This window comes from Chiloscyllium plagiosum, chromosome 5, assembly GCF_004010195.1.
Source record: "Chiloscyllium plagiosum isolate BGI_BamShark_2017 chromosome 5, ASM401019v2, whole genome shotgun sequence".
In the NCBI taxonomy this organism is placed as follows: domain Eukaryota; kingdom Metazoa; phylum Chordata; class Chondrichthyes; order Orectolobiformes; family Hemiscylliidae; genus Chiloscyllium; species Chiloscyllium plagiosum.
Window position 1 is genome coordinate 52620558 of NC_057714.1, and position 12745 is coordinate 52633302.

Consider the following 12745-nt stretch of genomic DNA (forward strand, 5'->3'; position numbering starts at 1 on the left):
GACATTGGAAGGGAAAAGGTTGAGATTCTGAAGGGAGATTACAGAGAGTTAGGCAGAAATTTAAAAAGGAGGTCCTCAAGGGTAGTAATATCTGGATTACTCCCAGTGCCACGAGCTAGTGAGGGCAGGAATAGGAGGATAGAGCAGATGAATGCATTGCTGAGGAGCTGGTGTATGGGAGAAGGATTCACATTTTTGGATCATTGGAATCTCTTTTGGAGTACAAGTGACTTGTACAAGAAGGATGGATTGCACCTAAATTGGAAGGGGACTAATACACTGACAGGGAAATTTGCTAGAACTGCTTGGGAGGATTTAAACTAGTAAGGTGGGGGGGTGGGACCCAGGGAGATAGTGAGGAAAGAAATCAATTTGAGACTGATACAGTTGAGAACAGACGTGAGTCAAACAGTCAGGGCAGGCAGGGACAAGGTAGGACTAATAAATTAAACTGCATTTATTTCAATGCAAGGGGTCCAACAGGGAAGGCAGATGAAGTCAGGGCATGATTAGGAACATAGGACTGGGATATCATAGCAATTACAGAAACATGGCTCAGGGATGGGCAGGACTGGCAGCTTAATGTTCCAGGATAAAAATGCGACAGGAAGGATAGAAAGGGAGGCTAGAGAGGAAGGGGAGTGGCATTTTTGATAAGGGATAGCATTACAGCTGTGCTGAGGGAGGATATTCCTGGAAATACATCCAGGGAAGTTATTTGGGTGGAACTGAGAAATAAGGAAGGGATGATCACCTTATTGGAGTTGTATTATAGACCCCCTAATAGTCAGAGGGAAATTGAGAAACAAACGTAAGGAGATCTCAGCTATCTGGAAGAATAATAGGGTAGTTCTGGTAGGAAATTTTAACTTTCCAAACATCGACTGGGACTGCCATTGTGTTAAAGGTTTAGATGGAGAGGAATTTCTTAAGTGCGTAAAAGACAATTTTCTGATTCAGTATGTGGATGTACCTACTAGAGAAGGTGCAAAACTTGACCTACTCTTGGGAAATGAGGCAGGGCAGGTGACTGAGGTGTCAGTGGGGGAGCACTTTGGGGCTAGTGACCATAATTCAATTCGTTTTAAAATAGTGATGAAAAAAGATAGACCAGACCTAAAAGTTGAAGTTCTAAATTGGAGAAAGGCCAATTTTGACGGTATTAGGCAAGAACTTTTGAAAGCTGATTGGAGGCAGATGTTCGCAGTTAAAGAGACGGCTGGAAAATGGAAAGCCTTCAGAAATGAAATAACAAGAATCCAGAGAAAGTATATTCCTGTCAGGGTGAATGGGAAGGCTGGTAGGTATAGGGAATGCTGGATGACTAAAGAAATTGAAGGCTTGGTTAAGAAAAAGAAGGAAGCATATGTCAGGTATAGACAGGATAGATTGAGTGAATCCTTAGAAGAGTATAAAGGAAGTAGGAGTATACTTAAGAGGGAAATCAGGAGGGCAAAAAGGGGACATGAGATAGCTTTGCCAAATAGAATTAAGGAGAATCCAAAGGGTTTTTACAAATATATTAAGGACAAAAAGGTAACTAGGGAGAGAATAGGGCCCCTCAAAGATCAGCAAGGCGGCCTTTGTGTGGAGCCAGAAAATGGGAGAGATACTAAATGAATATTTTGCATCAGTATTTACTGTGGGAAAGGATATGAAAGATATAGACTGTAGGGAAATAGATGGTGACATCTTGCCAAATGTTCAGTTTACAGAGGAGGAAGCGCTGGATGTCTTGAAACGGTTAAAAGTGGATAAATCCCCAGGACCTGATCAGGTGTACCCGAGAACTCTGTGGGAAGCTAGAGAAGTGATTGCTGGGCCTCTTGCTGAGATATTTGTATCATCGATAGTCACAGGTGAGGTGCCGGAAGACTGGAGGTTGGCAAACGTGGTGCCGCTGTTTAAGAAGGGCAGTAAAGACAAGCCAGGGAACTATAGACCGGTGAGTTTGACCTCAGTGGTGGCCAAGTTGTTGAAGGGAATCCTGAGGGATAGGATGTATGTGTATTTGGAAAGGCAAGGACTGATTCGGGATAGTCAACATGGCTTTGTGCGTGCGAATTCATGTCTCACAAACTTGATTGAGTTTTTTGAAGAAGTAACAAAGAAGATTGATGAGGGCAGAGCAGTAGATGTGATCTATATGGACTTCAGTAAGGCGTTTGACAAGGTTACCCATGGGAGACTGATTAGCAAGGTTAGATCTCATGGAATACAGGGAGAACTAGCCATTTGGATACAGAACTGGCTCAAAGGTAGAAGACAGAGGGTAGTGGTGGTGATGGAGGGTTGTTTTTCAGACTGGAGCCCTGTGACCAGTGGAGTGCCACAAAGTAGTGGGCCCTCTACTTTTTGTCATCTACATAAATGATTTGGATGCGAGCATAAGAGATACATTTAGTAAGTTTACAGATGACACCAAAATTGGAAGTGTAGTGGACTGCGAAGAGGGTTACCTCAGATTACAACAGGAGCTGGACCAGATGGGCTGAGAAGTGGCAGATGGAGCTTAATTCAGATAAATGCGAGGTGCTGCATTTTGGGAAAGCAAATCTTAGCAGGACTTATACACTTAATGGTAAGGTCTTAGAGAGTGTTGCTGAACAAAGAGACCTTGGAGTGCAGGTTCATAGCTTCTTGAAAGTGGAGTCGCAGGTAGACAGGATAGTGAAGAAGGCGTTTGGTATGCTTTCCATTATTGGTCAGAGTATTGAGTACAGGAGTTGGGAGGTCATGTTGCAGCTGTACAGGACATTGGTTAGGCCACTGTTGGAATATTGCATGCAATTCTGGTCTCTTTCCTATCAGAAAGATGTTATGAAACTTGAAAGGGTTCAGAAAAGATTGACAAGGAAGTTGCCAGTGTTGGAGGATTTGAGCTATAGGGAGAGGCTGAACAGGCTGGGGCTGTTTTCCCTGGAGTGTCGAAGGCTGAGGGGTGACCTTATAGTGGTTTACAAAATTATGAGGGGCATGGATAGGATAAATAGGCAAAGTCTTTTCCCTGGGGTTGGGGAGTCCAGAACTAGAGGGCATAGGTTTAGGGTGAGAGGGGAAAGATATAAAAGAGATCTAAGGGACAACCTGTTCATGCAGTGGGTGGTACTTGTATGGAATGTGCTGCCAGAGGATGTGGTGAATGCTGGTACAATTGCAACATTTAAGAGGCATTTGGATGGGTATATGAATAGGAAGGGTTTGGAGGGATAAGGGCCAGGTGCTAGCAGGTGGGACTAGATTGTGTTGGGATATCTGGTCGGCATGGACGAGTTGGACCGAAGGGTCTGTTTCCATGCTGTACATCTCTGTGACTAGTTCCAAAACAAATCACCACACAGTTTTGAGGATTAAACTCCATTTGGCACTTGCCTGAAGTCTGAAGCTTTTCTCTTCACTATTTTCCACACCCCCAATTTTCATGTCATTTGCAAATTTACTAAGCAAGCCTCCTGAATTCATGTCTAGCTCATTAATGTAGACTATACCAAGAAAACATCAAAACGTGGACACAGGCTTTCATAAAACCATAGGACAGCAGCAGAATTACACCATTCAATAGACATAGTCTGCTCCACCATTCAATTTGGCTCATATGTATGACAATCCATTGTCCTAACTTCTCCACATAATGCTTCGTCCCCTTCCCAATCAATAATCTATCTATCTCTGTCTTAATTGCATTCAATACCTTGGCCTCCACAGCCTTCTGCAGCAAATAATTCCACAGACTAACTACTTCTGGTGGAAGAAGTTCCTCCTGATCTCAGTTCTAAAGGTGCATCCCTTCACCCTAGTCTCTCCTACTATTGAAAACATCTTCTCCATGTCCTCTCTATCCAGGCCTCTTAATATTCTGTAAGTTTCAATAAGGTGTTCCCTCATCCTTCTAAACACCATTGAGTACTGACGCAGACTCCTCAACTGCTCCACTTCTGACAATTCCTTCATCGTCAGGAGTCATTCTTGGAAACTGCCTGTGGACTCCTCTTAATGCTAGCACATCCTTCCTTAAATATGGTGCCCAAAATTGCCCACAATATACCAAATGTAGTCGGACTTTGTGCAGCCTCAGCAGAACATCTGTACTCTTGTTTTCTTGCCCTGTTGAAATGAATTCTAACTTTGCTTTTGCCTTCCTAATTACCAACTGAGCCTGCATGTTAACGTTAAGAGAATCTGAACTAGGACTTCCAAGTCCATTTCTGTTTTCAATTTCCAAAGCCTTTCCATACTTATAAAATAGCATCCACTTATATTCTTCCTAACAATGTAGATACCTTGCACTTTTCCATATTGTATTCCTTCTGCCCCTTCTTAGTGCATTCAATTCCTTCTGCAGCCTCTCCACTTCGCCTGCACTATCTGTCCTTCCACGTACCTTTGTGACATCTGCAAACTTAGCAACAATGTCCAGATCATTAGTGTACAATATGAATAGTTATGGTCCCATCTCTGACCCATCCTGAAAAAGACTCCTTTATCCTTACTTTCTGCCTTCTGCCAATCAGCCAATCGTCTTTCCACTCACCCATTCACAATCTCCACTCAGCCAATCGTCTATCCAGTCACTCACTCACCATCCCCACTCAGCCAATCATCTATCCAGTCACCCACTCACCGCCCTCCCCCCACTGCCCTCCACCCCTCCAACTTATCTCTCCACCCTGGAGGGTCCCTGCCTCCATTCCTGATGGAGGGCTTTTGCCTGAAACGTTGATTTTCCTACTCCTCGGATGCTGCCTGACCTGCTGTGCTTTTAGGGCGGCACGGTGGCACAGTGGTTAGCACTGCTGCCTCACGGCGCCAGAGACCCGGGTTCAATTCCCGCCTCAGGTGACTGACTGTGTGGAGTTTGCACGTTCTCCCCGTGTCTGCGTGGGTTTCCTCCGGGTGCTCCGGTTTCCTCCCACAGTCCAAAGATGTGCAGGTCAGGTGAATCGGCCATGCTAAATTGCCCGTAGTGTTAGGTAAGGGGTAAATGTAGGGGTATGGGTGGGTTGCGCTTCGGCGGGTCGGTGTGAATTGTTGGGCCGAAGGGCCTGTTTCCACACTGTAAGTAATCTAATCCAGCACCACTCTAATCTAAATCTAATCCAGCATCTGCAATCCTCACTTTTGCCTACCCACTCACCATCCACCTAACAGATTACGTGACCTTCCTGCCCCTGAAAACTTGCCACAGGAGGATGACATTAAATTCTGACCTTTGAGCTATGATTCCAGGATGAGCTGGAAAGTGGGCTCAGGCTGAATAGCTATTTTTCCAAACACTGACACCATGGGTCTCATGACCTCGTTATTCTGCTGTGTTTTCTATGTTAAAAGTTCCATTATTCATACACACAGAAGGAAAAATTATCAACAGTGGGCTTGCACGACCAGGACATTAATTTTCGAGTATTACGACTTTATTTTCCCCCTTCCGCACATGTTGAGGTTGTCCTGACAGGTTTATGAAACGCAGGTGGCAAGCCTAGAGCAAAGGAGGAGCTTGATCTTGACTGTGATTGGTGGTTGCAGTTGCGGGGACAATTGCTTGCCCTCGAGTGGCTGAGACTGTGATATATATTTCCAGTTTTACTTGAAACTGGAAAGAACAAAGTGCAACTCAGAGGCATAGTCGTCACACGTGAGTACAGTTCATTCCAATCATGCAGGAGTACAATATTTCAGCAACAGACGGATTACCATTTAGTAAATGCAATAATCCGGCTGGTAACTACACAGGGTCAAACTGTACTTAACTACATTCGGATTACTTTGCGTTAGAAAGGATTTATTACAAGGGTCACCGGGTTAAGTGTAGCCACGCTAACGCATACTACAATAAATAGAAAACACGTTTTCGAAATACATTGCAATTGGTGAAGAAAGGTCGGGGCACAGAGAGTATACAAATCGAATTTGACCCGTAGTTCGAATCGATTTACCCTTGACGAGACATCAAAGGTGGCTCATGTTGTTGTTTACATAGTGGGTTTACATTGTATACATTTCTCCAGAATTCTAAGAAAAAAGCGTGGATTTTATGTTTTAGGCTGTGCACCAGTTTTCAATTGTTTTTTTTAAACTGCTGTTTTCTTTAGTTGGAATCAGACAAACAGTATGGATTTCGAGGAATTCCGTAAAAGGGGTAAAGAGATGGTGGATTATATCACAGATTACCTAAAATTAATTGAGCAGCGAGCTGTTTACCCAGCGGTGCAACCCGGGTACCTGCGATCGCTAATTCCAGACAGCGCGCCCCAGGAACCAGACAGCTTCGAGGATCTGATGTGGGACGTCGAAAGAGTCATTATGCCCGGGGTGAGTGAATTCAACCTACAAATTATATCCCTGATGCTAAACCTTTGCACCTTGTACGTCCGCGCAGCATTAAGAAAAACTTCAATTATAAATCTGAAACTACCTGTTGCGTTGTATTTGAAAAGCTGACCAACAAGATGAAGTGCTGAAATAAAAACAGAAAACACTGCAGAAACTCGGCAGCTCTGGCAGCATCTGTGGAGACAAGATAGAGTTAATGTTTCGGTTCTGGTAGCCCTTCTTCCGTTCTGAGGAAGGGTCACCATAGCAGAAATGTCGCATCTGATTTTACTCCACAGATGCAGCCAGATCTGCTAAGTTTCTGCAGCAATTTATGTTTTGTCTCTGTTTTACAGCATCCGCAATTCTTTCGGTTTTTACCCTTCATCAGAATCCTCAATTTTTTTAAATTCAGAAGTGCACAACTAAGTGACTTTCCCACCACCAAAATCACCGTTACATCTTATTTTAGCTTTTTTTGGCTTTTTTTAACTACTAACCACCACCAGTAATTATCTTGCAGCCAATTCAGTATTTACATGCAAAGCCCATTGTGGTCAATGCAAACCATCAAAAGTGAGGTGGAGGTAGGGAGAGCAGGAAGGGGCTAAATCAGAATGGAGTTGGAGGAGAAAATAAAGCATTGTGCAGGGCGACCCCGTAACTATGGAATTGTATTCCGTGGTTTCACTTACCTGTGATTTGCTGCGGTTGGAACATATTATAGGGAATATCCAGCAGCAGGAATCTTGATCAGATGGGCCAGTGGGCTGAGGAGTGGCAAATGGAATTTAATTTAGATAAACGCGAGGCTTTGCATTGGGGGAAGGCAAATTTCAGCAGGACTTATATAGTTAATGGTAAGATCCATTATAGGGAATATCCCAGCAGCAGGAATCTTGATCAGATGGGCCAGTGGGCTGAGGAGTGGCAAATGGAATTTAATTTAGATAAATGCGGGGCGTTGTATTGGGGGAAGGCAAATCTCAGCAGGACTTATATAGTTAATGATAAGATCCTTGGGAGTGTTGTTGAACAAAGAGACCTTGGAGTGCAGTGCCTCGAATGTAGAGTCGCAGATAGATTGGATAGTGAAGAAGGTGTTTGGTATGCTTTTCTTTATTGGTCAGAGTATTGAATACAGGAGGTCATGTTGCGGCTATACAGGATGTTGGTTAGGCCACTTTTGGAAAATTGCATGCAGTTCTGGTCTCCTTCCTATTGGGTTCAGAAAAGATTTAGAAGGATGTTGCCAGGGTTGAAGGATTTGAGCTAGGAGAGGCTGAATAGTTTTGGGCTGTTTTCCCTGGAGCGTCGAAGGCGGAGGGGTGATCTTACAGAGGTTTACAAAATCATGAAGGGCATGGATAGAGTAAATAGACAAAGTCTTTTCCCTGGCGTGGGGAGTCCAGAACTAGAGGGCATAGGTTAGGGTGAGAGGAGACAGATATAAAAGAGACCTAAGGGGCAACGTTTTCATGCAGAGGGTGGTGCCTGTATGGAATGAGCTGCCAGAGGATATAGTGGAGGATGTGCTGGTACAATTGCAACATTTAAGAGGCATTTGGATGGGTATATGAATAGGAAGGGTTTGGAGGGATATGGGCCGGGTGCTGGCAGATGGCACTAGATTGTTTGGGATATCTGGTCAGCATGGACAGGTTGGACCAAAGGGTCTGTTTCCATGCTGTACATCTCTATGACTCTAGGTGAGAGAGGAAAGATACAAAAGAGGCCTAAGAGGCAACCTTTTCATACAGAGGGTGGTGCGTGCATGGAATGAGCTCCCAGAGGAAATAGTGGAGACTAGTACAATTGTAACATTTAAAAAGGCATCTGGATGGGTTTATGAATAGGAAAGGTTTGGAGGGGTATGGGCTGGGTGCTAGCAAATGGGATTTGACCTAAAAGGTCTGTGTCTGTGCTTTACATCTCTATGACCAGGGACCAGGAGGCTGTCAGGAAGGTAAATTTCCTATTTAAATGAATGGGTTCGCTCCTATTCATGGTTTTGGTCTTCCAAAGTATCTCCTGGAACGTAATATCCATGGGTACCGTGGGACTATTGTATTCCCCTTAATATCTTAACCAAATGGTCAATTGCTAGAACAGTAAATTTGGAGTGAGAACTGTAAGTTTGTCACATTAGCAATGATTACAAATGTACTAACATCCTCTTTATTTTGGAAATAATACTGACTGTGACAATTTACCTTCCTTTTCAGGTAACCCACTGGCAAAGTCCTCATTTCCATGCCTATTTCCCCGCTGCCTGTTCCTTTCCTGGCCTTCTGGGTGATATGTTATCTGGTGCTATTGGCTGTATTGGGTTTTCCTGGGTAGGAATCTTTCATTGTTTTCTGCTTTAAAATTAAGGACAAGTAATTATGTGAAGGTTGCAGAGACATTGAATTTAGGAAGAACAAATGCATGTAATTAAATCTGTCAGGCTGTGCAGCACTGTGGGGCAGCAAAATAATCCAGTAGTTCTGAATTAAATTTTTTTTCACTTTATATTTTCATCTTTTAAATTTAGAAAAAAATGTTGAGAATTTGATATTCACTGTTAAAGTACAAAAATGTTTGCAGATAAGGGAGCATTGTAAATTAATAACATCAATTTCACTATGTTATTTAACTAACATATGGAATATTCTAAAATACCTGTGTGAATATATACCAGACGTATCTGGTTGATGATTTTGAATGTGACTTCAAGTTTTGCAGATATATCAAAGCATTGAGATTTCAGTAAATCTTTAATCCTTCTATACTGTTGCACTTTAAAATTGTGTTTTTTTGGGTGTTTATGTATTAATGATATGGGGTGGAACTTGCTGTATTATGTGATTAAAAGCCAAAAGATGTGAATTGTGATCGGTTTACATTGTCAAGCAAAGTTTTGTTGAATGCAATTGTTCAAAAGATATTTTTCTTTGCAAGTAAGCAACACTAGTTGATGTCCCTTCGAGTGGCATAAGGCAAATCAAACCCAAGTATAGTTTTTCGGTCCAGTGGACCTAGAGCATGCAGATGTAATTCAATTTTCAATTTAAAGCCACTCTTTCTGTCAGTTTTAATTAATTGAACAATAGAATAGTAAAATGGTTGCAGCAAGGAAGGAGGATATTTGAATCATTGTATCCATGCCACCCTTTCACAGGAACAACTCAGCCAGCCCCTCCTCCCTGCACTTCTGTAGTCCAGCAAATGTCTCTCTTCGAAAAGAATTCAATTCTGTTTTAAAAGCTGCTGTCTCTCAGAGTATAGATAAAACAATTTTCCTCATTTCTCCATTTTGTCATTCACCTTATTTTGGTGCCTTTTGGTTCTCAACCCCTCTGCCAATGTGGAACAGTTTCGATCAATCTGCTCTGCCCAGCATATTGAACACATCTACCAAATCTCATCTATACCTTCTCTACAGATTATTATCCCAGCTTCTCCAATTGCACAAACTGGCAATTGCTCATCCTGAAAACCGTGTCTGTTAAACATTTCTGTACCCTCTTTAAAGTCTTTATTTCTGAAATATTGGAGCTCAGTATAAAGTCCAATGTACCATATGAGTTTGAACTAGTGTTTGAAAAGATGTATAATTAACTTTTGTACTCTTTGCCTCTCTTTAGAAGGCCTAGGATTCTATATGGCCTTTTAATTACTTTCTCAAAGTACCATTAAGCTTAAGTAAATCTTAAGCATTTGTGCACAAATACCACAAAGTCCCACTGCTCCTGCAGTCCCTTTTGGAATTGTACCCTTATGTTTTTCTTGTCTCCCCTCATTCTGTTGACCAAAATATGTCAAATGTCTGCCCAGCCACAAGCCAATCACTGTGTCCTCTGGGAGTCTTTCAATATCCTCCTTGCAGCTTACAATGATTCCAAATGTGGAATCATGTACCAATTTTGAAAAAAAGTGCAGTGTACAATATAAATTTTTAGCATTTATCTGGAAAAACAGTGTCGTAGAGCTGACTACACACTGACTAAACATCTCTGAAAAGCTTTCTTTATATTCATTCATGAGATGTAACTGTCACTGGTCAGGCCAGCATTTATTACCCGTCACTAATTGCCCAGAAGGCGGTGAAGTGTCAACCACATTGCTGTGGGTCTAGATTTATGTGTAGGTCAGACCAAGTAAGGACAGCAGTTTCTTTCCCTAAAGGTCCTGAGTGAACCAAATGGGTTGTTCCTGACAATTGGCAATGGTTTTATGGTCATCATTAGACTCCTAATTCCAGTTATTTATTGAATTCAAATTCCACCATCTGCCTTGAGAGAACTTGAACTCAGGTCCACAGAACATGACCAGGCTCTCTGGATTAATAGTCAAGTAATAATGGCACTAGGCTATCACCTTATCTGTCACCAATAAAAGGATTCCACTAATCCAATAAAAACTTCCCACCTCTTTGTTTGCAGTCATTCAGCCAAACTCATTGCAACTATGTATTTGTTTACATGGGCTTCAGCCTTGCAAGTTCTATTATTTGATGTTTCATCAATGACAAACATACAGACATGTGAAATAGGAGCAGAAGTTGACTGTTCGGCCACTTGAGCCTCTCTTCTATTCAATAAGATCATGGCCGATCTGTTTTATTTCGAATTCCACATTCCCATTTATGGCCAATGACCTTCAAATCCTGTGCCTAACAAGAACCTATCTATCTCTGGCTTCTAGATATTCAATGTCTTCACCTTTTCTAAGGTACAGAGTTCCAATATTGTGCATACCTCTGAAAGAAACAAATCTTCTTATCTCTGCCCTGAAAGAGCAAAATCCTAATAGTAAAACAGTGCCATAAGTTCTGGATTGTCTCTGGAAACATCTGCCTGCAGATTGTGTGCTTTTTGAGCAAAATAGAATAGAACATAGAACATTACAGCGCAGTACAGGCCCTTTGGCCCTTGATGTTGCGCTGACCTGTGAAACCAATCTGAAGCCCATCTAACCTACACTATTCCATTCTTGTCCATATGCCTATTCAATGATTATTTAAATGCCCTTAAAGTTGGCAAGTCTACTACTGTTGCAGACAGGCTGTTCCACATCCTTACTACTCCCTGAGTTAAAGAAACTACCTCTGACATCTGCCCTATATCCTATCATCTCTCAATTTAAAGCTATATCCCCTCATGCTAGCCATCAATGTCAGGAAAAAGGCTGTCACTGTCCATCCTATCAAATCCTCTGATTATCTTAGATGTCTCAATTAAGTCACCTCTCAGCCTTCTTCTCTCTAACGAAAATAATCTCAAGTCCCTCAGCCTTTCCTCATAAGACCTTCCCTTCATACCAGGCAACATCCTAGTAAATCTCCTCTGAACCCTTTCCAAAGCTTCCATGTCCCTCATATAATGCAGTGACCAGAAGTTTACGCAATACTCCAAGTGCAGCCACAGCAGAGTTTTGTACAGCTACAGCATGACATCACCTATATCTGGAAGTACAATTCTCCAAATGCAATTTCACCCCGAAGACGTGTGTGTGAGTGTGTGTGTGTGTATAAGCCTGTGAGGGGATGGGGGTGTATGTGTGTGCATGTGAGATGGGGATAGAGAGAGAGAGAGGGAGTGTGTGCGTGTGTGAGAGACAGTGTATAAGCCTGTGAGGGGATGAGAGTGTATGTCCGAGAGAGTATGTCTGAGAGAGAATGCGTGTATGACAGAGGGTCTGTGTGAGTGTGTAAGAATGAGTGTGTCTGTGAGCTTGTCCAAATGCAAATTTACCACGTGCAAATAGATTCATTCTGTTTTGCTTAAAAAGCAGACAACATACAGGCAATCAAGAGAAAATGCTGGAAAATCTCAGCAGGTCTAGCAGCATCTGAAAGGAGAGAAAAGAGCTGACGTTTTGAGTCTAACTGATCCTTTGTCAAAGCTTGACAAACTTGAAACTTTTGAAACTTGAAACGTCCAAATAAACCTATTGGACTATAGCCTGGCATTATATAATTTTTAACTTTGTCCATCCCAATCCAACACTGGCACCTCCTCACCATGAAGACCATGCATGATCTGATATGCTTCAATCAAGTCATCACTCAATCTTATAAACTCCATTGGAAACAAACCGAGCTTGTCCAGTGTTTTCTCATAAGACGACTTGCTCATTTAAGGTATTTTACGAAACTTCCTCTGATCTTGTCTCCAATATGTTGACATCCTTCTTTAAAAAAGGGGACTGAAACTGCACATGATATTCAAGATGTGATCTCACTCACCAACCTCCTGCAAAATTAAAGCAGAAGTCCTTAGTTTTATAAAAAAACAGCAAATGCTGGAGAAATCCATCAGATCTAGTAGCATCTCTGGGGACAGAAAGAGTTAATATTTCATGTGCAATGACTCTTCTTCAGAAATGAAGGGACTGGAACACTGTATTTTTATGCTGTTGCCAAAGAAAGAGGAGAAGAAAGTGGAAGAGA

At 42.2% G+C, this 12745-nt stretch overlaps 1 protein-coding gene across 3 annotated transcripts in view; it reads left to right on the forward strand.

The window, feature by feature from the left end:
* The first annotated feature begins 5522 nt into the window (after positions 1 to 5522).
* ddc (dopa decarboxylase) overlaps positions 5523 to 12745 on the forward strand; it is a 110812-nt gene continuing 103589 nt past the window's right edge. Inside the window, exons 1-3 of one of the 3 annotated variants that reach the window (XM_043690111.1) lie at positions 5523 to 5632; positions 6090 to 6309; positions 8535 to 8648. In XM_043690111.1, coding sequence (XP_043546046.1) covers positions 6109 to 6309; positions 8535 to 8648 — 315 coding nt within the window. In that variant the 5' untranslated portion in view covers positions 5523 to 5632; positions 6090 to 6108. Of the gene's footprint in view, positions 5633 to 5718; positions 5977 to 6089; positions 6310 to 8534; positions 8649 to 12745 lie in introns of those variants that run through there. The other 2 variants (XM_043690110.1, XM_043690113.1) reach the window with 2 other exon arrangements.